A 25,478-nucleotide genomic window follows, 5' to 3' on the forward strand; every position below is an offset into this window, starting at 1 on the left:
CTGACTTAAACATAAAATAAAACTGACTAACAATTATTTTGACTGACATCTAACTGAAGAGTATTACCATAATAGTGTTTCCTAAGTGACAAACTAAAAATTAAGTCCCATAATTAAAACTTTATGGCACATAGTAATTTAAGGCATAAAATAATAAACAATTTTTTTTTAAAGAGTATTGTCTAAGGAGAATAGGGGTTGCTTGGGGGGGGGGAAATCTGCAATATAATTCAGTCTATTTTTGCTATTAATACAAATGCTTCCTGCTGTTCTGAAAATCCACCATTTCTTAATCCAGCATTATTGTCCTCTTAATGCAACATTTCAAACCCATTTCGCTCCATTTTCTGTTAGAAAAGCCATTTTCAAAAGGAAGATTAAACAGAAAGAACCAGGTATCATTGGTTCATATGCATATGGGTTCAGCATGTGAGGATGCTGTTTCTAGGACTGGCCTTAAGATGTGACTGATAGATCTTATTTGTCTGATAGAGTTGACCAGGGAAATAGAGCTACAGCTGGTTACTTCATTAGGTCCTCTCATTGATTGAACCCTGCTGAAGTGATGCAGCAGGCTCCTGAGATAACTGCTGGTAATAGAACAAAATGAATTCTTATCACAGAGATTGGAAAGGCCATTAACCCTGGCCTCCAATGCTTTTCAGAGGTCACAGACAGGAAGCCAAGCGGTGACTGGGAAAACTGTTTTGTGTCTAACTACAGGTCATGTTAGAGGGGGTCTGTGACTTTTTTACCCTTCGGCTTCTGTACAGATGAAACTGTTACACTGGCAGATGTTAATAATCAGCTGTAAATAAATATTGGAAGCAGAAGAAGAAAAATGAGAAAGCACAGGAATTTTTTTCAATAAATATTTAATAAAAGAGCAATTGTTTATGTGATATTTACTGCCAGTTCTGCTGTAGATTTTTGCCTAATACTTTTCCATATAAATTGAAAAGAGAAATACGTAGTGGCACTTAAAAAACGAAATTTAATATGGTTTTATATAAAAATACCTTTCCTTCCTTCCTTCAAAGATGAGAATTATAATTGCCTGCTGCCTGCCTGCTTCCCTTATTCAGCAAGCCTATCACCAGTTCATCTGTGAATTAGTGCAGGGCGCTGTTTGCCTTTCACCTGGTTGAGAAGGGTATATATCTAAGTAACAGTCCTATAATTTACATTTAATGCAACCTTTCAATTGACCAAGAGCCCACAACCTAAGCCCCCATCTCACAGCTGAGGACTTTCCCACATTTGTCAAGTCAGTGCCACTCCAGCATCAGCCATGAGAAATCATCCATTTAAAGCCTGGAGCTGCACATGACAATTTTCCTATTGCTTATGAGAAATCCAGCCATGGCAGAGGTAGCTTTGTGTTTTACTTTTTTGACTCTTGCTTTCAGCAGCAGTGCTTTATTATGCACATGGATTAAAAAAATATAGTGGGATGCATCTTATAAAATTAAATGGAACATTTTCTTTTTATTACTGACATATTTAAGGCTATGCAGATATGTGTTGTAGGTTGATTTTAGCAGTATGTTGGTGGCTTCTATCCTTGTGATTGTGATTTAATTTCAATGTCTGTGGTCATGTGGTATTCTCTGCTGGAGCCAATCTTTCACAAGGAGCAAGTTCATTTAAATGTAAATGGGGTCCTGTGGATGGAAAAAACTACATACTTCATGTCTTCAGCGACCCACCCAAGCATTTGGTTTGGCCTTCCATGCATAAATAATAACAAGAAGGTATGCTGTCATTGCCTTGCTTGAAACACCAGAAGTGGTTTGGCACAGCAGAAACCCCAAGCACTGAAAAGAGATTGGTTTGGATAAACTCACAGTTCAGATCCCCATCCTGATTAAACTGTGTAAAAAAAAAAAAAAAAAAAATGGAAAAAAGTAAGAGAGAGAGAGAGAGTTATGGGGTTATTTTGAGGAGTTGTGAATTACAGGAACAGCTGAAAACCAACTCAGGCTAAGAACATACCATGCCTAAAAATACTCTGAAGTAGCAGAAGGCTTGTCATTTTGTTAACTTGAATGGATTTTTGCTCTTAATTGTTTGTAGCAATTTGCAAGAGTGGGATGTGAATGTGGTATAAGTGGCAATATAATTAGCATTAATTTAGCATAAAAATGCAAACCTACATTTTCTAAGTAGTTACCTTCCCTTCCACTAAAACATGGAAATATATTACATAACTCTAAAGTATGTGTGGCTTTTTTTCAAGGTGTTATTAAATATGAAAAAATGGAATGCCTTTTCTTTTTTACTGTTATGTATAAGGAGATGCGAAGGATTGCACAACTTCTTTTTATCAAAATCTTTGTGGTGTATATATATTTCCACACTGCTGAACTCGTGTTGACTTTTCATAGAAATACTCCAGGTGTATTTCAACAGAACTGAGAAATCTCCCTTGGAAATTTCCTTTCCTACCAAGCAAACTCATAAACGGGTTTTCGTCTGTGTGGATGAACAGATATATTGTCAGGATTACTTCATTAAGTGCACACTTTTATTTATCTCATTTATTAAGAATGTTATGTTCTGTGGCAGATGTTTCAGGGTATGACACATGGGCCTGGAATCTCAGTGTGTGATACCTTTGATGAAACTCATTTATGAAACATCCAGACTTCCAGTTAGTTGTGCTCTGCACTAGGAACTTAGCAGAATTTTGACTTTGTTCCAGAGCTGTAATAAAAGGCTGGTATTTACTGTTTTCAGAGATTTCTGAATAATATTTCATAAGCCTTCCTCTTCTTTTTATAAAGTGGCATTAGTTCAAGATGAGCTAGATTTAAGAAGTACAAGATTTGCTATCCAGGGTAAGAAACAGGATATTAGTGTTTGTGTTACTCAGCTATATTAGGTATAGCTGTAAATCAAATAATTTTATCCTGGAAGCTTCAAAACCTAAAATGTTCTTCTGTTGGTCCCTTTTCCCTTATTTCATTGAGCTGGTTAAGTAACAATAATTGAAGCTGATGTTTAGATTTCCTTAAGATTCTAGTGAAATAAATGTGTTATAGATACAAATAGAGACGATCAAATAGTGGTTTTCTATCATATTATTAGCCATTAGGAGATGTACGTGTTGTGCTGTTTTTAATCATTTGGTTTCCAATAATGATTTCCAAATTATTTTCACAGAATCTCTGAAGTCCTCTAGATATATTTGCTGACAACTCTATACTGTTAGAGTGTTTTAATTAAAAAACACAAAAAGATAATAGAGCTCAAATACTATCATGACAGATCTGATATCTGAAAAACAATGCAATGTGGGCAATATGGGATTTTCATTTTGTTTAGAATGTGTAAAATTATTTTGTTTAAGCTTGTAATTTGCAAGACATACAAAATTATTGGAGAGGTCCACCTCCCAATTCACTGGTCTAAAGAAACAGACTTGAGAAAGCAGTGCAAGTGTCAAGCACTTCATAAGAGAGAGTGAATCCAAGGGTGGGTGGTGCTAATCTAGGCACATTTGCAGAAGTGGCATAGCAATTGTGATATAGAAAATAATCTAAAGACCATTAATAGACTAAGAGCCATTACCCTTTTTTTGGAAAATATTAGGTTTCTTACATAATGATAAGCTATGGCAGAGAGAATCACCACATTGATTAATTTTAAGGCAAGCTAGAATTAGAAGAGTCTTTGAATAAAGCCTTTGAAAAAAAGGATCTCTGAAAATGAGTTAATATGTCTCGATCAAAACAGCAGTATATCAATTCATGGATATTGTGAAAAGCATGAGCGTCCTTAATATAGTCACTTTTATAAAAAAAAAATTAAATGGGATCCCCTTCATGTGATTGAAAAGACACTTGAGAATAGGCAAAAAAAAAAAAAATTAAGCCTTTGCTCAGCAAGGAGAAAGGGAAAGATTTCCCCAGAAAGTTGGTCATAGCTTTTTTAATGCAAATAGTCAGCTATGAAAGATGGCATCTTCCTGCAACATAAATTTTACTCCACATATTCTGAAGCAAGATATCTGAATAAAGCACCCCAAGGACAAAAAAATCCCCATTGCCCCCAGGAGCCAAAAACATCTATTAAAGGAATGAAATCCACCTGGCTTTCAACCAGTTTCAGTTTGGGAGGTATCACACATGAAACTTCTTGAGGTCTAAATATTGAAGCACAAAACCATAAATATGAGTGCAATGATAGAATTATTGATGTCTGGCCCAGGTCAGGAGACAGGGTCCAAGTTCCCAACTGGCTTCCAAGACAGTGATCTGGCTTTGGGTATAAGGTCGTGTTTCTGGAAACTAAGCATTAGGTATGGCAGTTTCTCCAAAAGCTGACACAAACGCAGGCACTACCATTTTCCTGTGGCATTGAAGGTGAATCCCATCTTATTTTTCTAGACTCTAAAATAACAAATGGAATTTCTGATTTTGTTTACTTGCATTTGTAGACTGTGTTAAATGTTACATACTTTTCTGCTGTCCATGTCCAATTTAATCAATATTACAAGTGCTCCCATGTGGTAGGCGGAACAGTGGCAATAAAGTGAAATTTCCACAGCTTTTACCCATTGAAATTCTCAGAGGGTAAGATTCTTATAAACTTCACTTTGCTTCCTCTGTAATAGATTTAATAGCTCCATTCTGGAAGAAAGTCTGATCTGCTTTCTCATTTTCAAAATGTAGATAGCAAACCAAGCTTTATTCTATTTCCAGCTCTTGGAGAACTTCAAAATTTTATTTTATCATGAGTGTTGAGAAATGTACTTGTCTCCAGAATTGCACCAATGTCCCAGTGTGACTCTGCCTTTAAAAATGAGGGCGTTAACTGCGGTAAATTCCAGACATTCCCAAAAAGTTTTTGAAACTGGTGTGATTTAGGTCAGTTTAAGGCTGTTTGGAATACCTTATTCTACACATAGGAATTGGTAATGTCCACTTTGAATGAACCAACTACATTGGCTCTGTGCCACTGGGCATCCTTTTCATTTCAGAGCTTTCCTCCCAGCCATTCAAACCATCTTTTAGGTATCTGTGTGCTGCTGAAAACAACTTTATCAAAGCCTAAGATCTGATCTTTAGTCCCAGAGTTCATTATAATAGTTTAGAACTTGTGTTGTGTGCTTCTTGTTATTTTGGTGTCCTCTGTTACAAAGCATTACTGTATTGTCTTCTTCCTTGTACAATGCATCATTTGGGCCCAGCAGTCACTAGCAGAGTTCTGCTTCATTCTTCATGACTGATTATTTGTCGTATTAGATTCTCCCCTAACAAAGAAAAGTCGTGAAGTGCTGTAATCGAAAGAGATAGTGGAAAGTTCACACTTCTTGGAAGATGTAGCACCAGTTCTAGCCTTTATTTATATGAAATTAACATTTCTGTTGCTATTGTGCTCTTTCAGTGAGAAATAAACAAACAGTAGGAGGAATATTAAATAAGAGGTTTAGGAAAATTAGGTTAGCTGAAGAAACGATAAAAAAAGATTCAACACAATTCAAATGAAACAGCAGGGTTTAAATGATCCTGTACATCTATAAAGCTGTATATGCAGATTTGCTGTTACTTGGTAGGCCAACTGTTTTCATTTTATGTACCATAAAATTATTGTAACTGCATTTCTGCCTAAGCAAGGGTGGGGACTCTTTAAAATGGAACAGGCTGTGTACTGTTTTCTTAATCATAGCAGCCCTAGAATAATTATCAAACAGTGTTTTCCACAGAGTTGATCTATAATTCATCTGAGGAAGAAAACATCTTCCCAATAAAAGATGTTTTTGTCCTCAATTGTTCAAAGGTTTATTTTTATTATTATCATTAACCCAATTATCAAATTTCACAACTTCTTCATTTCTCAGCTTTTTCTTTCATATGCTTGTAGCTGGAGGGCAAAACCATAGGTGGAGACATTCAGTAAAAGGGTTTTTACAAGGCTTACAGTTATTCTAAGTTACAGCCAAGGGAATTTAATTGGGGGAAGGTTTTTGGAGAGTAACTTGTTTTTTTTTGATGGCTTGAAGTGTTTTCAATTCCATAATTCAACAGCCATACTAGGGCATTAAAATTGCTGATATTTATAAAGAAGTCAGATTTGAACTATCAGTGAATTGATTACCTGGATTATGGTTCAACCAGAGCCATCTGCTGCCACACCACTGGCTGCAGCCCATAGTTACAGAACATGTGACACAAAATAAATATTGCTCTATCAGGTCTGCTGTGCTCACTGCAATTTAACACCATTTCTTCATTCCATAGGTTGCTGTTTACAAGTAGAAGTAAGAGAATTGCTTCAAAAGTGAATGAACTCAATGTGCTCTTTTAGTGTAGTTTTCGTATGGTTTTGCTTTAAGTAACCCCACCCTTGTACTCTGGATAATTGTGAGCTGATTATAACATATTTGGGGTTGAATTTTAGGCTTTCTATTTGCTTAGGCCTTATATAATGGTGCTGGTGTTTTTAAAATTGTTTCTTCTTCTTCTTTATTTCCCCAGAACTATGACATTATTTTATTGAACTTTGTTATGAAGCTCATGTTCTTGCGTAGCTCTTAAGCTGAGATTGCGAGTATAGCACCTATCAGGAGCCTTTCCATAACAGTTCCAAAAGTTGACCACTCTTCATACATTCCTGAAACAAGACATTTCTTTCCTGTTGCCAGCAGTAATGTACACCTATAACAGCCCACAAAAGCACCCTACTTGCCTTTGCTGTCTAGGGGCTAAGCAGTAGGTCTTGGCTTCCAGAAGCAGTTCATTCTTTGGCTATGAGGGAATGAATGACAGCAGTAAGACTGAGAACTTTTCTATTTAGAACTAAGGGACACACATGAAATATGTCTTCTCTAAAGTTTGATCAGCAACGGCTTCTGGAACAAATTCATTGAAAGCTGCTGAGCCTGCATGTTGCCTTTGAAGTATTTAGCAATTTTGTTTTCACCTTTGATTTTTTTTCCCTATTAGGAGCTAAGGGTTGAGTTCAAACTTAGTTATGCTGAATTTATGGTGGTCTCAAGTGATATTTCTTATATGATTTTCAATGAGTAATTTGTGAGGAAGAAGATCTAGTTGAATCAGATTCCATTTTCAGCTTGTTTCTTGTAAGGATACGGTACCTGATTTTTCAGAAAGAGCTGACATACATTTCATGTCCCCAGATAGACCTTCTAACCAACACTGTTTCTATTTTATTTGGAAATGCAGGATGCATGGGCTTGTCATAGCTCAAAAAATCCTGATGAAGTAGTGTTTTCTTTCTATTTTTAAAGTTGACTTTAAATGTCTTAGTGAAATAAAGGTAAAAATTATTTTTGTTACACCGATACCTGAATTTCCTTATTTGAGAAGTGTAAAATAGTTTTACTTAACCCTGTCACACATGTAAATGAATGTACACCCCACAAAATGTAAGAGTTCAGCTTAGTTTTTTTTCTTTTTTCATGTTGAATTATCTAGCTCCCCTAGTTAGGAGCAAATTTAAAGTTGTGCACTTCTGAGTCCTTGTGTTCTCGGTTTCTGTTGAAGTCAGCTTGTCAATTGATTCTTCTTTCTCTGTAAATATATGTATATATTTGAGGAAAATATTTTCTCTTTTTGATGATGTTCAGCTTTGTATTAACTTTGTGAGATGGTCTGCAAAAGCAGCCTGCAGTACTTTTATGCATAGATTTTGAAATGGGCACAAGTCATGCAATCCATTTGAGCTTAGCATCCTGCCAGGCTGACATTCTCTGAAGATACAAAAACATGCATGTGATCCCTCTTAGCCATCAGCTGAAACATGGCTTTTGTTAGTCTGTCAAATTGTATGCTGCACATGGGGGAATGAGTGAGGAATGCCACCTCATTGTCTCATGCAGTTCAAAATAGATACCAACTCCAAAAAGCCTTGGATGAAGAGTCTCTTCCTGTTTCCTCCTCATTTGAGAGTATAACAAGTATGTTTGTCTGCGCTGGTCTTGACTATGTCAAGTGTGCTGTGCTCACCAGATGGGGAAGCTTTCACAAAGCATCTGGATAAATGTAAATGACAGAATAATGACAAGTTCCTGCACAAATAGTGTTCATATGAAATTGATGATGCCCCATTTCATCTCCACAACAAATTCTGAGGAGAAAGCCCCTCTTCCTTCCCCTACCTGTGCTTTTGGAATAGAGACTGTTGCAAATAAAACAGGCAAGCAAAATCTTGAATGCAGTTCCTGCAGTGCATTGAACTGGAGCACTGCTTTTTAACCACACAATCCATTTTAAAAAGTCCCATGAGTGGCAAATGAATAGGTTGTACCTATTGGAGAGAAAAAGAATATCTGCCCCAGCTTCTTGGGGATAGTAAAGGGAGTGTATCTCAAAAAAAGGGGTGTTTGGACAGAAAATTGTGGCCCCTCCAGAAGTTGCTTCATCTTTCATTTTCACACAGTTATCTGAAATGCTTGTCAGATGCAAGCATTTGGTGTCTTTCATGTGTGTGGCTCAAAAATGTCTCCAGATCAGCAAATCTGACTCTCTGTCAGCAACATAAAGATAGGACTGTGCCTAAAATCCACTTGTTTAATTTTCACAGATTCTTTTTTGTTAAAAAAGATCAATAGAAGATGTAGAAACCAAACTCAAGCTCTTTTACCCATATCTAAAAAATATCTCAACATTCTATGCTCAGATGCTGTATGAGACTAAAAATAGAAGTCTTTAAAGATGCATGGATTAAGTATACAGTAAGCAGCAGAATTTATTTTATTTTTTTATGAAGGTGCCTAAATTAATCTTGCTCTTATAATAAGAAACTTCATAGGGTTTTGGTTTTTTTTTTCTCCTGGTTTTGGAAGTTATGTGCTGCTTGCTTCACATCATGTTCCACTTTTCAAGTGAAATACTGCTATAAACGAGTGGCTATTATAATCCCCAGACCTCAAAGCCCAGCACACATGGCTTTGTGCACACATGATTTGAAATGAGTGAAACTTTCTCAATATATTTGTAGGTTGGTGTGTATGGAGGATATGTTTTATGAGGACTATAAAATCTGCTTAAAGTCCAGGTGTTGACCATCTATTTTGCATTGGTAAAAATCCTCTGAGCCTAATGTGTGGTGTTTTGCTAATTCCTCTGAGACTGTGGAGATTCTCAAAACTGCTCAGCTTTCAGCCCATGGGTGCTAAGATTAACACTGAGCACTTCTGGAAATCCAATGTGGTGTGTTCACTTAAGCCCATTTTTCTGCAGTATGACCTCTGAAGATTTCAACTCCTGTGAATACCTTTACTCAACCAAAGAATATCGATGCCAATGCTTTTAAAAGTCCATATCTAATTTTTTTCTATTTTTCATCTTAGTGATAACTGTGGAACTAATTTATGCTGAAGTGATCAAAACATCTTGTTTCAAAAAGAAAACAATAATTTTCACAAATGTAGCACATCTCCCCAGTTGTAATTGTGTCTCATCTTTCCTGGTCTCTTTCCATCATAAGAAAAGCTACAGTATTTTTTGTAATTACGACATATATGAGTTGATTATTGTGTCTGAAAACACTTTTTGCCAACTCAACATTATTACATTTCATCCGTATTAGAACAGATATCAACCTCACTGTGATATTTGTCAACTATAGTCCCTGTGTTATTCCTAAATTCATAAGTCCTATGTCTTAATACTACTCCTAAATTGGCAAGGTTGGATCTAGTATAGTAAAGTAAATCAGTAAAATGTTATGCTATTATTCACATCATCCCTGTAAACTTTAGCCTACTTAGTGCAGGACAATCCTTGTGCATAGAGTATGAAGAAAAATAATGTGGTATATTTAGGACAATGAAAAACTTGCTTCCATATCTGTTTCTGCTGGATAGTTCTTTTTTTTTTTCCCCCTAAGCAGGTCACCTTACCCAGCCTTTTCATAGGAGTTCACTAACTGTGTGGCCTTCATTTTCTAAGTGCTTGATTGGAGGCTCTACGATAGTGTTAAATAAGTGCTGAACACACAGAGCTGCAAATGAAAGCAATCAGTGCTGTGCTTTGAGCATATTAAGTGCTATATAGTGCTATGTACTTTGAAAAAATTGGGTCCCATCTGTATTGAACTGGGTTCTCCAAGTTAGATTTTTTTAACCTCTATTTCTGTATAACTTCCCTTTCTGAAATTGCAGAATTGCCTACTCATCTCTTAGGAGATAATGAAGATAAATTCATTAATGTTTGTGCAGCAATAAGAAGTCAATAATGAAAAGAATAATTTGACTTTCAGAATAAGTTGAAGAGATGTAGTAAGTAGAACATGTGGCTTCATGTTAAACCGTAAGGTAAAAAGCTTTTCACTAAATAAGTATCAATAGTTTTGTGCAGTGAATGAGGCAAGAAGTTTTGCATAAGGCAAACAATCAAGATATTGAATATTGTGTCAGAAGGGAAGAATATTTTTTAAAATATTAAGGTATTTTACTTCTGTGATATTATTAATAGCTCTAAAAACATAAGGGGGAGGGTAGGATTTGCATCTACGGCCCCATAGATATTAAGATTTAAACTGGGAAAAAATAATTGACCATGAAGTACTCTACTAAAGGTCACATGAAACATCACTGAGTTTGAATTTGCTACACAGACCCCCTTACTAAAGCTAGCACAGCAGCTGAGAGTAGCAGAATGTTTTTGTCTTCTCTATGTATAAACACTGGTCAAAGGTAGTGCAATAAGCAAGAAAATGATTTATAACAACAAAAAATCAGGGATCTAATATTGGGCTGTGGGGGACACCGTATTTTTCTAAATTAAGTTTCTAATCTCACTGCCTAATAATCATTGTCTTTACCTATTATTTTCTCTGTGCATTTTTTTTTACTTTTGGTCCCAGCCAGGTCTATTTCCTGCAGTCCAGTTTGGTGCTATAGTTTGGTGTGTGGCTGATTATAGTCCTACTCTCTAGCCTTCTATCTCTTTTTCATTTGAACCTAATTTTCACCTCAGTTTCTCCTACCTTCCCCATCTCCTGGTCTTTCATGTTCTTTTCCTCAGACCATATTCTGCTTACTTTTTCCCAGTTCTTTTTCTGACCCCAGAACCTCCCTTCCATGCAAATTTTGCTCCTGCCAACCTGTAAGCACCTATGAACCTCTGTTCCTAGGGAGAACATGCTGCGTTTGCTCTCCTAGAGCTGCCAGCCCCCACTACAATGATTAATAATAATAATAATAATAATAATAGTAATGGAAAGATTGAGTTTACCATAGTAAGGACAGTGTGGTTTCAGTCTAGTTGTGCAGGGAATCTGCCAGGAGAATTTGGATTTTAGAAGACCTATTTAAGTAGTAGTCCCTGTTTGAGGAGGGAATGTGCATTGGTTAGTACACACAGGAACTGGGTGAAGAGGTTTGTGGAAGCTCAGTGGGATGTGACTGCCTGTGCACTTTGGTGAGCTCTCAGCACTGTGGGGGGTGTGAGTGTCTTCAGTGATTACAGATTCCTAGCAGAATGTCAGCTCTTCAGAGCAGGGAGCTTTTCTGAGCATGGGTAAGTAGAATTTTTAAAAGATATATTGCTTGGCTGAATTTGGACAGTTTAATCCAATGTACCACATGCCAGACATCATCCTGTCTGCCAGATTTTGGGTTCCAGATTAAAATCACTGGAACATTAAAGATTTCCAAAATGTATGTATTTGTCCTAATCCTATTCTTAGAAGTAGATTAATCAGTTTGGCTGAAATTAAATAAATTTTAAAAAACACATGCTATCCAGCCTGCAACAGGGATTCAGCACAGCAGATTTCAGCTCAAACACTTAAAATTTTTTGAAGCTATAAGCAAATGAAAAGGCATATGTATACTGGGAAGTCTGGATTCCACTTGCAAATGGGTCCTTCTATCTACTTTTCTAAAGACATTAAAAACAAATGTTAAGTTCAGGTCTTGTTCAGAAGCTTTCTCTGAGGTATTTTCAGTGGTATCAACAGAGCCACCTCTCAAGGCATTTCAGGACTTTAGCTAGATTGGCACTGAAGATTTGTACTCATTAGGCAGTTGTGAGTGAGGAGTCCATAGGCAAGGGATGTCCTCTGCTTCCAGGAAGGTAGAATTATATTGTTGACAACGAAAATTGGCATGTGCCGTGTGTGGAAGAAAGAACATTCAAATTAGATCAACATTTAGGAAAGGTAAGAGTAGTGCAGTACACAGGACAATGAGAATTGAAAAACTTAACTGAAGGAAAGAAGAAAGGAAAGATGGAAGACATTATCCATTATGTTCTGCTGGTTCAGTAAAAAGTAAAGTGGATACAAACTAAGGCAAATCATGCCCTTCTGTTGCTCTGATACAGGTAGCTTTACAGCAAGACTGGGTGACCTGAAATGCTTGACTTGGTCCTGGGAGAACCCCTGGGTATAATCAGCATTTTTGAATTCAGAAAATCTATGTCTGCCATCTCCTCTATTTCAGTATTCGTGAGTCACGCATCATTGTGCTGAGAACCAAGTGATAACTGCTCATCTTCAGAGTATGCTATCAAAGTGTCTCCAACAAACTTGGCAGTGGACTCGTATTAATCAATAGTATAGTGTAACTCCTGACCTCAAAATGCAGCAAGAAAAGATCAGGTTGAGGTATTGAGGCACTGAAGTACTGGAATTGAAAGTATCCTGCTACTGTGGAAAGGGGATAGAGATTTGTGATGTTATGGCTATGCATCTCAAGCACACAAAAATGCTGTAATACTGGAACATTCTACAAAACTTCATAATAGTCATGTTATTACATGAAAGTTTGTTGTCTGAATTTTGAGAAAGCAAGGAAAGACAGTAACAAAAGAGGCTAAGAGACATCAAGAAAGCAGGAATGTACTGCTGTTTTTTACTACTTTTACTGGTTTTGATGAGCAGACTTTTATCTTTTCCTCCTGTCAGAGGAGTTTGACCATGTGTTAGTACACTATATTTTTAATAGTACAGCTCCAGCTGAGCCAGGAAATCCAGTTTTTACAGAAGATTTTTTGGAGTAATTTTCAGTGGATGTCTTGGTGAAGATTCTTACAAATCACTCCCACATTGTGATCTGGGTTGGAGGAAAAGCTGAAATAGCACCTGTGTTGTCTTTCTGAAAAAAAACCCCAACCAAAAACAAGAGCCACTTCATGTACATATATGTTAAAGAAGCTGAATTTAAAGTAATATTTGCAGCAAGTAGGCTTGTAAAAAAAAACAAATCCATGGATTGCTATATAACTACTTGTCAGGTAATAGTAGAAAACAAACAAACCAACACCCCCCTCACTTCAATCCTCCAATTAATAATTCTGTAAAGATTATTTTTTAAAAATTCAGAAAGTTTTTGTTCAGGAAAAATGTTTTTCTGTATAAATATATCACCTACTTTGTTCTGTTACATGTAGCATCAAGATAGAGGAATGTTTAAATGAGAGGGCTGTAGTTAGCTACCTTCCAAGACATAGTACAAGAATTTATTCAGGTCAGAAAAAGTATCCTTAAAAGTGGAAATACAACCAAAGTGATATTAATAAAACTGAATGTAGAGATTGGCTGTGAGGACAAAATATGTGGAGGTACCTAGAAAAGCTAAACAGGAATTGTTTAAGTATCTCAGAAATAGAAAGCCTGCAGGAGTCATTAGGTCTGCTAGACCACCAGAGAATAGTCATTCCAAAATGATCAGGAGATGGCAAAGAAAATAAATTCTTTTACTCTAGTATTCTCAAAAGACAAAGAAGAAATATATGCACTAACAGAATTCTTTACAGATAATTTCAGAGACATACTGTTAGCGAGCCAAAAAGAGGTGAATAAGTCTGCAAGGTAAATAAAAAGGATTTTACAGTGTTTTTCAGAGAGACATCTCCAAACTGAGTCACTAATAAAATACATCATTTAAATGACATTTTAAATGAGTTCTTAATTAACATTGTGATTTCTTTGTAAATAAACTCAGAAAGGATTTTTCTGGAAATTGTGAATGGGAGACTCACCACTTACATGGTATGTTGAAAACGCAGATTAGGTAGGAAAAAATGCAAGAAATTAGAGACGGTAGAAGTGTTTGTGTCTGAAGGGACATTGAACACACATATTGAAAAACAAAATAGAAAAAGTAAAGTAAAATGAATGAAACTGTGAAGATCCATTATTTTGCTTTTTTTATCCACTGGCTTGAAATGAACATCCAGGACCCTGGTGAATGTTATGAGAAACCCTCCTTGACTTTCTGAGCTTTAGGTCAGGCTTAGGTTCACCCACCTAACTTCCAGTGTTTAGCAGCAGTGCCCAGGTGAAAAGTCTTCATTCCAAACACTAAACTTCATTTTAAAATCCTTCTACAATCAGGAAGCAATTAGCAATTCACCTATGTAAAGTCAGAATTGTGCCCTTAAGTTATCTGTGTCTCCCTCCACAGAGAATAAACTTAGAGCAATACCTGAAATTAGGCAGGCTATATCCAGCATGTTGAATAAGAATTAACAATGAGGTTTAATTTTCTTTTCTACATCACCTTGATGGAAATGTATTAGTCTTCAAGTCAGACAATGGTAGTGCTCTTCATGCTTTATGCTGATGGGGGAAACAGTATTTTCTATGACCCATAATGGCAGCCAAAAGAAAAGTAATGATCAGTTGGAAAAGTTAGACTATTCTCAATATAGTTTCATGCTTCAATGCCTTTCTAGAGATGGCCAAGTAAGAAAAGTATCCCTTTCTGCATAATAAATGATTAACTGTACATCTCCAATCACATCTGGAAAGCATTTCTGAGTTTCATTCTGAATAGCTGACATTCTCTGTTAATGGTTTTGTCAGCATATGCTTCTTTTGCTCCTTGCAAAATATTTGATAAAATATTAATGTAGAAATAAAACAACAAAAATACAAACCACAAATTTTCCTATTTTCTGATAAATCAGTATGGCTCAGCATAAGCTTACCAACAATTCTTTTCCACATTTGCACTATTATCAGAGTAAAACATTCTTCTTTTCGTGATTTGCTCTGAGACTACGGGAATGAGACTAGAAAGCAGACAATCCCAGGCAGCAACGAGAGGGAGGGAGAGCTTGCACAGCAATGGAGTGGAAAAGACACCCCACCCCTCCAAACTTCTGGGGAGAACATTCCTTTTCCAGCAGCTGGAAGTAGACTGCAGTTTAAAAAATAATTTAAAGAAATACAGTAAACTAGATTAGGAAATAATGAAGTGCTGGGCAGATTAGCTGGTGATGGTGAATGTTTTCTGCCTTCCAGAGCTAAGAAGTAAAACCAAGTAGGGTAGATGAGAGCTGCCTCCCTCCATCAGCCAGAGGGGTGAGGCTGAGTGTGGCAAGTGGGGAGTACAGGCTGCTGGGTGGAGTGGGTGGATAAAGTGGGTGTGATTTGTGACACTCTTTGGGAAGGACTCACCACAGCACACTCTGTCCAGCCAGCTTTGCAGTCGGCCTCCCCTGGCACACTGATACATTTCAGTGAGAAGCATTAGGCTGCCATAAAAATTCAAATGATGCACCACAAAACAAAATGATACAATTTGATAATAACTGCCAGTTAGCACTTTCTGGTCAATATGATGATCATCACTTAATTATAGGCTTGTTTGTGGGAAGTTCAGCTTTCTAAGAGCTCTAGTTCTGAATATAACACAGTGATTACAAACAGTTATTAACGGGTTGGTGCCTTTATTCACCCCGAGTCCCTAAAGGAGAAATTAGAAATCCTGTTTGAAGATGAAATATGACCACTAGAGGATGCAGTCAAGATCCTGAATGAGTGAGGCATCCCATTCCTCAGTCATCCTCTGCAAGGCCAGCCAGAATATAGAACAAATACTTTCTGGAATATTTGGGTGAATAAATGACAATGCAGGAGTCAGGAAGAGTTTATCAGCAAAGTAGTATAACTAGGATAGCCCAGAAGGCAGTCCACAAGGTCTGCTTTTACTTAACTTTTACTTCTTTTGCGTAGTCTGTGGGTTTTTCTTTGTTTTCCATTGTTTCTCCTTTTCCTCCATTATCTGTTGTCTGTCCATCCCTCCAATCTAAACCCTACTATTATCCTTTACTAGTGGTTACCTTCTTATCTGGATGGTTAATAAGCTATTCACTCTACTGGTTGAACCTAGGATACACCTGTGCTGAACACTTATGGGTACCTTAGATTCAGCTACTTATTGAATATATTAAGTAAAAAAAAAACACAATTATTTTTTTAAATCTCTCTCTCATTTCATATTTATTTGCTTACTACTTCAGTCGATTGATTTATTTGTTCCCCATCCATCCGGCCCTCAGCCACAAACACTTGCTTAATCTTGTTTTCTCTCTCATAACCACAATTACTCACCCACAACCAGTAGATCATCCTTATTTAGGAAATTACTTGCAATTTGTAGAGGGCAAAAGGGATACCAACAACAACAACAACAAAATAATCCAGGACCAAAACAGGAACTACTGGCTGTTAATTTATATATCAATGATGTACAAAACCCCAAAGGAACCAAAATCAACCCCTGAAAACAATATGCTTTTTTAAACAGACTAGAAGACAGACTCCCAGTGCTGCTTATCAGTAGGGAAACTTCTCTGATAAAACACAGGGAAAGGCGATTGCCCCTGTGATTATCACAATGCATTTAAATTAAAGGTGAGAAGATTGTTTCTACTCATCCTGATCTTGTTTTACTAATAATTATTTCATTTTAAAAAGTTTACACTTTCCTGCATACCCTCCCTTGTTTGTGGTGTATGTATCTGTTCCTTAAATCAAACCTCCATAAGTCATCTCCTAACATATGTATGAATATTTATCTAATTTTTTTGCTGGTACCTGCTAATCAGCTTTGGCCGAGGCCTGGATTTTGCAATTGAAATCTTCACACATCTTGACTTCATTGGACTGAGGAAAATCACAAGGGTCTTTTTTCATAAATCAGTACAGAATTAGACCTGTGTGTAGATTAAAATACTAAAGTATGCAACATAAAATATGGAATATACAATATCAACTGATTAATGTTACCTCTGACACAAGAATTTTTCATTTTTCCTTATTTCACAGTTTTAGTGCAGAATGCTGCTAACCTAATTTTTATGTTTAATTCTAAGTCAATTGTAAGGCAAAAGGTTGATAATGGCTAAATTCAAGACATCCAACATCAAAAGAAATTTTCAACATTTGGACAAAATAAAAACAGGTGTGAATAAAATATCATATTGCAATAGTAAGTGTTATTAAAGCCATTAAAGTGCATTTGAATTGGGTGCTCTATTCATTTTCAAAGCTGACATTTGTAAATGTATATAGGCTGGACTCTTGTAAATTTGAAACAGAATGTTGGAACTTAATTCTGGAATCTGTAGCACAATCGTACTGTGTTTTGTCCATACATAATACTTCATATTTTGTGTCATTGAGTAGGGGCCATCCGATTTTTATTTCTGCATGGTATTCTTGTTGGTTGGCGCATGTAGTAAGAACAAAAATGTTGCTAAAAAAAATATTTGTCGCGTTCTGGCATAGGAATGTAATGTCTTTGATAGTTACATTTCCTCAATATCTGTTCTGACAAAAGGTCTTCAGCATTTTTTGTAATTTGCTAACTGCTTTTAAGTTAGAGCTGTTTTATTTCCATCGTGTCCCTTTGATATATGTCGTGACAGTGCGAGTCTCAGACAACCTTTCCATAATTTTGAAGGAAAATAGGAGAAGTTGTATTATCATTTCTGTCTATGAAATTTACTTCTGAAGTGAATGCCATACATATTTCTGAAATGAATGCCAAATGTATTTTCTAGAAGGGAGTGCCATTGAAAGCCAAGGCAGGCAATTTATACCATGCATAATAATGATATTAATTTTTATGGTGTGTATAAGTTACATTTTGATTAGTTTTTTGCATGATTAAAAATTTGCAAAGCCTTTATGGCCCCCAGGAGCCTACCTGTAATAAACAGCTCTCACCTTCCAAACCATAAAACAGGTCTGCAGTACTTGAACATTACAGCTAATTGCCTTGCTACATCAAAGGGAGCACCACAAGACTGAGAAAAATCACAGAAGGGGGGGTGGGGAGCGAGGGGCAGTTTCACCTCTAAAGGTTATGTGTTTGTGGCTTGGTGCAGCCCTGTAAAGTTATGGCCTCAGAACTGCTGTTTGCGATTAAGTTGATGGGGAAAGTCTATCCCGCAATCTCTCCCTGCTGCTGACACAGAGTCTTTGTTCACATTCAGATTTCTCAAACTGTTGCCAGGGTCAGGCTGAGGTCAGACACCACGATGATGTATAGGAGAACATGTCTGGGAATTTCTCTCACACTTAAAACACATACCAGAAAAACAGGAGAGCACCCTGCAAAAATTGTCTGATGAGACCCAGATGATACTGTAGCTTTTCTTTTAGTACCTTCATAATTTTCTTTCTCTTTGCCTGACACGCACACAATGTTTTATTAATGTGTGCCACGATAGCCCTTACAATTTTATGTCCCCTCAAGATAAGGACACTCAGTAGCACTTTGACACTTCATTTTCCAGCCCAGGGGGATTGGGCCAGTAAATCTAGTAAAAGAAGCAATGCGTCCACTCCCAAGGATGAGTCAAAAAGGGATTGCCATCGGCTCCGTGAGGCCACGGGGCCCGACCCTGGGTAGGAGCCTGGTGTGTGCGCGCCCAGCGCCGGCACAGCCCTTGCCAGGCGTGATCAGAGGCGCGCAGCATCCCGAGGCGCGCAGCATCCCGAGGCGCTCCCGCCACCCAGCCGCGCTCCGGCTGCGCGGGGATCCCTGCCATGTGTGATTAGCTATCGGCGTGGGACGAGAGCGCTCACACAGCATGAGTGGGCTTCCCATTCGCATGGAATTTTTTTTTTTTTTAATATGAAATTATTTTAAAAAGAGGGACCATCTTTCTCCCTGCATTGTTTCAGAAAGTGGACACACATGCTTAGTCCTAACCTATTGTATTTCCATGTCAATGCAAAACACATTGATCTGTGGTCAGGATTTTTTTTTTTTTGGCTGGGGGAGAAGGTTGGTTTCCAAAATTGCAGCTGTGTTTTTCTCTTCCGATTTACAAAAGGTTTTGTAGAGAGTTGAGAATCGGATAGGTTTGCCACATCGATCTGAGGGGCTGTTTGCCTAGGCATAGGGTTTCAGTGTATGGCTGGCAGTAAGGCAATAGGCAGCAATTTTTTTGTGCTCAGCTGCTACATATGACAGAGGATATTTCATTCGGCTGTCAGAATGTTATTAATAAAACATGGGGTGCGAAGAGGGCCACTATTTCCCCTTTCAATCACTATAGCATTTACAATGAAAATTTTATGCAGTGTGTAATTTTCAGTTAATGCTTGACACTTAAAATGTCGGTAGCTGCATTTTGTATGGTTCCTGAAGGGTTAATTGTATCATGTTCCCTGCATAAAAGCTCTGCTTATCAAAAGTGAATAGAAGAGTGTATGCAAATGTGTGTCTGTGACCTTTTGCCTTTCCAGGGTTAATTTATATGGTCATTAAAGATTTTATGAAATCGAGCGGCCTGGTGCTTCGAATCCCATTTTACGTTCACCTCCTAATTTATATAATTCCTACCTGAACGGGGAAATATGATTTTTATTTTTTTGTGTGTATGTGTGCTGCAATGAAAACAGCATGCTGTGCTGTAGGGAGTTGCAAGTCTGGTTATCTGGCATTACTCAGATTGCTAAAAATTCATTAAAATGTGACATCAGCACAGTGAGAGACAAATGATCACAGGATGAAAAGGAACAGTGGGCCTTTCACGGATTAGTGCTACACAGCCCCAGCATAGAAGCTAACTGCATAAACAGATTAATCCACCAGTAGCAGCATAGCTAAGATTTACCGAATAATTAAATGGGCTTGAGTTACTGTGAAGATTTCCATGTAATCTAGCTGGTGTGAACACGTAAGTGAGGTGTGGGTAATGCTGCTTCCTCAGAAGCCGTGCACCAAGTTGCATCATTTATCCTGAATGGCTCCCCCTGGAGACAAAATTTGAGACTTCTCCCGCAAAGCCAGAGGTTTATATTTAATACAGTACCTAATACCTAATACTTACTTACTGCAATTAGCGGGATACTGCTGCACTAATAGGATTTATATTTGAGATCTCCTTTTTTTTTTTTTTTTTTTTTTTTTTTTTTTTTTTTTTTTTTGGCTCCAAGATGCATTTTTACATGTGCTTGCTTTTGTTCCAGCCTGTGGGGGGTGTATGTGTGTGTGTGTATGCGTGTGTGTGCATGCATGTGCATGTATTTTAACACAAATCATTTCTAGCCAAAGAATATGAAATGACAGGCTTTAAATCTGTCACTCTGGGGGAAAGCAGGTACTCTTGTAAAGACACAGTCAGATTTTGAAATATTGCAAATTTTTTAGAATTAATATCCAACATCTTTAAAGCACTGTTCTTTCCCTTTTCTTCCCCCCAACCCTTCTTCCCCCCTATTTTGCCACCTTCTGTTAGTGCTGTTCTTATTACAGGACATATTTTTTAACTGCTGTTAACTGGTCACTGAGTTCCTTTTCTGAGATTTTTTCTGTGTTTGTCCACAGAAGAACAAGGTGAAGACACAGAAGGGTCTGCTAAAAGTACATCAGTGGCTGTGGCTGATGATAAAGACTCAAGTGAGAGAGACAATAGTGAAGGCAAAAAATCTAGTAAAGACTCTGGTAAGATGCTAGAATTTTGTTTTCCCCCTTTTTTAACTTATGAAATGCTCTTTCATTTTAAACTGTCTGGACAGTCCCACTACTATTCATTGCATGTGCATTTTGCATGTGATTTCTATCAGTAGCCTCCCATTGACCTATTTTTAATCATAACCATCTGACAGGATAGATGCGGATAAGTTGAAGAATATTACAGGACGACCAGTGAGATTATTTTTTAATCAAATCAGTTTGTGTGCTTGTAATTTTTTAAGCGCCTTTCATTAATCTTTGCTGTACTTGTGATTCCTCTGATGGCATATTAATTTTTCATAAGCATAGGATTAGGTACCACTTGAATTTTTTCTTCAATCAGGTTTTGCCCCCCTTTTAACCCAAAGAATGTGGGGCTTTTTTGTTATTATTTTTTGCTCTTGCTCACAGATTAGTTACTCCCAAGAATTTGGCCTCTTCCTAGGCATTTATTTGAGGCATTTACAAAAAAATACACAAAATCCAGTGAAAAAGTTTACAGATGATTCAGCCTAAGAAAGAGGAAATATCATTGAAAACGGATTATGGGTTGGGTAATTTTGATCTCCTGGAATAGACGAAGCCCAGTAATGAAAGCTACTGTCTTTGAAAACAAAACCTCTATGTCATGACATTTACTTGTGCACAAACAAACATAGGGCCAGCATCTGGTGTAGATACCCAAGGCTTTTTCTGTGTTTGATTTGGCAAATATGTGACTTCACCCATGCTTTTTATGTATGAGATGGAAATCTATGGTCACAATGAATATTACATTGGCTACTTTTGCTGCACGCTATACCTAGTTACATTATGTTGGATTCACTGAAGCAGAAGAAGTGCTGAAACAGGTTGAAGCCTATTAGTTTCAGGTAGTCATATATCTTTTCCTTGTATGCTGATGACAGCAGCATACAAAGGAGGTTGTGTTATCCATAAAGACATATAGTTGTAGAAAAAATATCATTTTACATCTGAGTTCCTTTACACCCAAATTCACCCATACTACAATTTGCTCTTTACATATTAAACATTTTTGAATTTATTTTCAAAAAAAAATTATAAATGGTACTTTCTATGCCAAGTCAGTTCAGAAGACTGACTTAAAGATTAAAGCTTCCTTTTAAGTTTGCTTGTTGACGGGCTAAGGTCAGTACCCATCACAGTTTACAACCTCGGCTGCTCTTCAGTCACTTTATTTTTTGAAATCAAGAGACTGAGGGAAGGCCGATGATGACAAGGATGATGTTGAGCAAGAAGCTGTGTTGTGGTTTAAAATATATATTCCCCTTGGCTGGCTCTCTGACTTGGTCAGAACCGTCTGCAGTGCAGTAAAGCCATGCTCCCAGGCTGTCACAAGTCCTTCTCCGCAGTCTCCTCAGGGGCTGGCCTGGACACTCCCCAGGAGACGGGTGACAGCCACTTGCAGCCTGCATTTCCTACCATACGCCTCGTCTAGGGGACAATATGAACCACTTCAGGGAATTTAGCAGCCCTCTCTCTTTCTTAGGCTGGTCCATTTATAATTGTTCAGGAAAGGATATGGTATTAAAGCTCCAGCCAAAAAAAAAAAAAAGAGAAAAAAATAGAAAAAATAAGAAAATGGAATCTAGAAAAAAAATACTGAAAGGGAATTCTCAAAATTCCATCAGGATTAGCCACTCATAAGGGCCAAGTTTAATTAGGACAAACCTATATCTAGATGCCTACTGGGTGCACTACAAAAAACCAGCATAATTGTTCTGCATTCCCGTGTCAGCAATTACACAAATAACTTTGCAGTAAGATTCATATAAAAACAAGGGCTGAAATACATGATTGCCTTTGTGCTTTGCAGAAAATAGTTTGTACTGTAAAATCCTGAATCTTTTGGAGAATTTTATTTTCCTAATCTAAATTAATTCTACATATGTAACATTCCGACCATCATCTTAATTTTCACTGAGCTGACAAGTATTTCTAATGACTGCATAACTGCTTCTGTATAATTGAATGTTAATTTGGGCTTTCTCATGAATTGAGTGTTGCAAGTCTTGCCAAAGAAATCTCAGGAAAACCAATAAATTAATCACAATACTAACAAGTTAGACAGGAAAGTGGTGTGACCCTTCTTTAGCATAGAATCTATTAGACAAGAAAGGATTAACATGTATTTAGTAACAGTGTGTTTGTGTAAGCTGTTGTGCTGCGTTGCTTACCTTATCTCAAGGAGAAGAGCTTTCAAAATGCGACTTGGCAATATGCAAGTTATATTTGTTGAATATTCATTCAGAATAGAAAAGCCTACTAATGCCTCATTTATATTGTCATTTAAATCTAGTGCCACTTTAGATTAATTATAATCCAAATTACAGCTCTATGCAGTGCAAGAATTAATATGGAATTTATCCAGATTAATACATTTGCATTGAAAATGTAATATGTCTCTGCCATGGCTAAGGGGAGCACTTTTTAATAAGGTAGTAAACATGAGGAAGGATGGAAATTAACCTTCATTATTGCAATGAAAATTATCCTTTCATTCTACTCTAATTAGAAAGAATACTCTACCAGTAATTATAATTTTAGAATTATTTTGAGTCTGAATAACATCATCTGATGTGTCAGAAGTCTTAAATTATGCAATCTTTATCAAATACAAAGATTTATAAATAAGAAAATAGTGGTTTTATCATGGCTTTTCCAGGATTTTTTTCTTACTAGTATATGTACTTTATTAACTTTCTCCTTCTTATTAGTCATACAAATATTTTTATTTTGGGGCTTCAACGTATATTGGAAAGGTGATGACATCTGAATTGCAGTAAATTGTGTCATTTTTATATTAGCAATCCTACACAAGTTAAGTAATTCTGATACTGACAGGCAATGATTGCCTAGTCTATTTCATGGCACTTATTTATAATTAAACTTACTTTTTGAGCTAAATGTATTGAAATTGCATTATTAATCTAAAATAAGATGCGTATTTTGTATTATAAAAAGAATTTCTGATGTATTTCACAATTTAAAAAAAAAAACAAACCTACAAATAATGTGTCTCAAGAATAAAAAGTTAGTATTTAAAACATGGATAACAACTGGATTTAGTTTTTTACTACAACTGCCTGGTAAGAATGGCATGGCAGTGGAACATGTAGCTATGAAAAGAGTGCACACAGTATGCTGAAAACCAGGGTATTTTCCCTTCTCTTTCCCTCCTCCTTTGATACCCTTTGTAGAAGACCAGAGGTGTTTACAGCTTTTCTACCAAAGCTCCTTAAAAATGTGAATTGAACATGGAAAGCAGAGCGTTGATACAGTGAGACAAGGAATGGAGTGCTAGTAGCTCGACCATTGGATAAGAAGTTGAACTCTGCTTTTGTCATGTTCACTGTGGCATGAGGACTCTGGTCTTCTCCGTGTGCAGGGGCAAGTGACTCCCCTGTGCCAGAGGGCAAAATCAAGCACCCTTTTTCTTTCCTTTAAAGCTCACCATAAGTCCCAGAATCAGTTACATTACTATTGGCCAGATGCAACTTCAGTCATATAAGAAATAACAGTGCTTGAGGTTGAATGAATCCAGAGCCAAACGACAACAAAAACAACAAAGCCTCTGTAAACTTTGACAGTTTATATAAATATCATAGTAAACATTGTAAAAAGCTGTGCTTTGTTATGCATTTATTGACCCCAGCACAGTGTTTTATAACTCCACTGTTTTATTATATTAACCGCAAAAGAAATTTAACCAACCCCCCCCCTTGTTTTTATAGAAGCAAGAACTATGTGTTTCATGATTATTATAGGCCCTTTGAAGTAATTAAGTTATTCCATCCTGTGGTGGAAGATGATGTGTAATATTAACCTTGTGTGTGCCCAGGCACACGCAGAGTGCGCTTCAAGATAAATTTCACTAGCAGCGCCAAAATGCAGTTAGATGCATTTTCACAAGTAAATTTTGAAGGAGAACTTGGTTTGTAATTTCTGTAACAACTAGTTGAAAACAATCATCAGTGTGATGAGAGGAAGAGAAGGCAGAATATTTCCATTTTGTTTTTATATTCAGCTTCCTGTATAACAGTGTCTGTTTGCATCAACTGAGATTCTGGCCCATTTGTCTTTAAAAAGGATATCTTAAAAGTGACATACTGTAAAGAAAGAAACAGTAGAGATGTTTTTGACAGTTGGAAATAAAAAGAGGGTAATAATTTCAATCTGTTTTTCTAAAAACCCAGACACAACCTTTCTCTCTATTAATACATAGTATTATTTCCCATAATTCTCACAGTTAAGATACTTAAATAATATGTAAATACAAATAGGCCAGGGAGTACTCTATTAATAGTCATAAAGCAAAGTGAGTAATAAAATGGTGCCCTATGTGATTTCATCACGTAGATTTTACCTTTAAGCATAGGTTGCCCTTTGGGTTGTTGGCCCAACAGTGACTGAGCAGTCTAAAAGAGGCCTCCAAGATCTGCTCCTGAGAGTGCAAAAATTCAGGAGGCTCCAAAAAGGGACTTGTTCAGATGATAAACATATGATGATGAATTGATGAATATATAAATAGGGAAATATGGCAGGAATAAGCTTTAATTTGGGCTAGAACATGCAAAAATTACTGGTCTAAATTACATCAAAAGAAATAATTAACAACTTAGAAATGAAAGTCAATGTGTGGGGAAATCACCATTAAGGTGTAAGCCATAAAACTTGTTTTATGCTTGTTGTTGTTGTTTTTTTTTAAAGTGCCCTTCAGAAAATGTCCCTGTATGATTCAGTTTTCAATTAGTCATTATTTTACCATGAGGATTTG

General features: G+C 36.8%; 1 protein-coding gene across 1 annotated transcript in view; it reads left to right on the plus strand.

Moving 5' to 3' along the window:
• ZFHX4 (zinc finger homeobox 4) overlaps window positions 1–25,478 on the plus strand; it is a 149,252-nt gene that overhangs the window by 103,557 nt on the left and 20,217 nt on the right. Inside the window, exon 5 of the mRNA XM_059468341.1 lies at window positions 20,552–20,668. Coding sequence (XP_059324324.1) covers window positions 20,552–20,668 — 117 coding nt within the window. The remainder of the gene's footprint in view (window positions 1–20,551; window positions 20,669–25,478) is intronic.

This window comes from Ammospiza nelsoni, chromosome 1 (assembly GCF_027579445.1).
Source record: "Ammospiza nelsoni isolate bAmmNel1 chromosome 1, bAmmNel1.pri, whole genome shotgun sequence".
In the NCBI taxonomy this organism is placed as follows: domain Eukaryota; kingdom Metazoa; phylum Chordata; class Aves; order Passeriformes; family Passerellidae; genus Ammospiza; species Ammospiza nelsoni.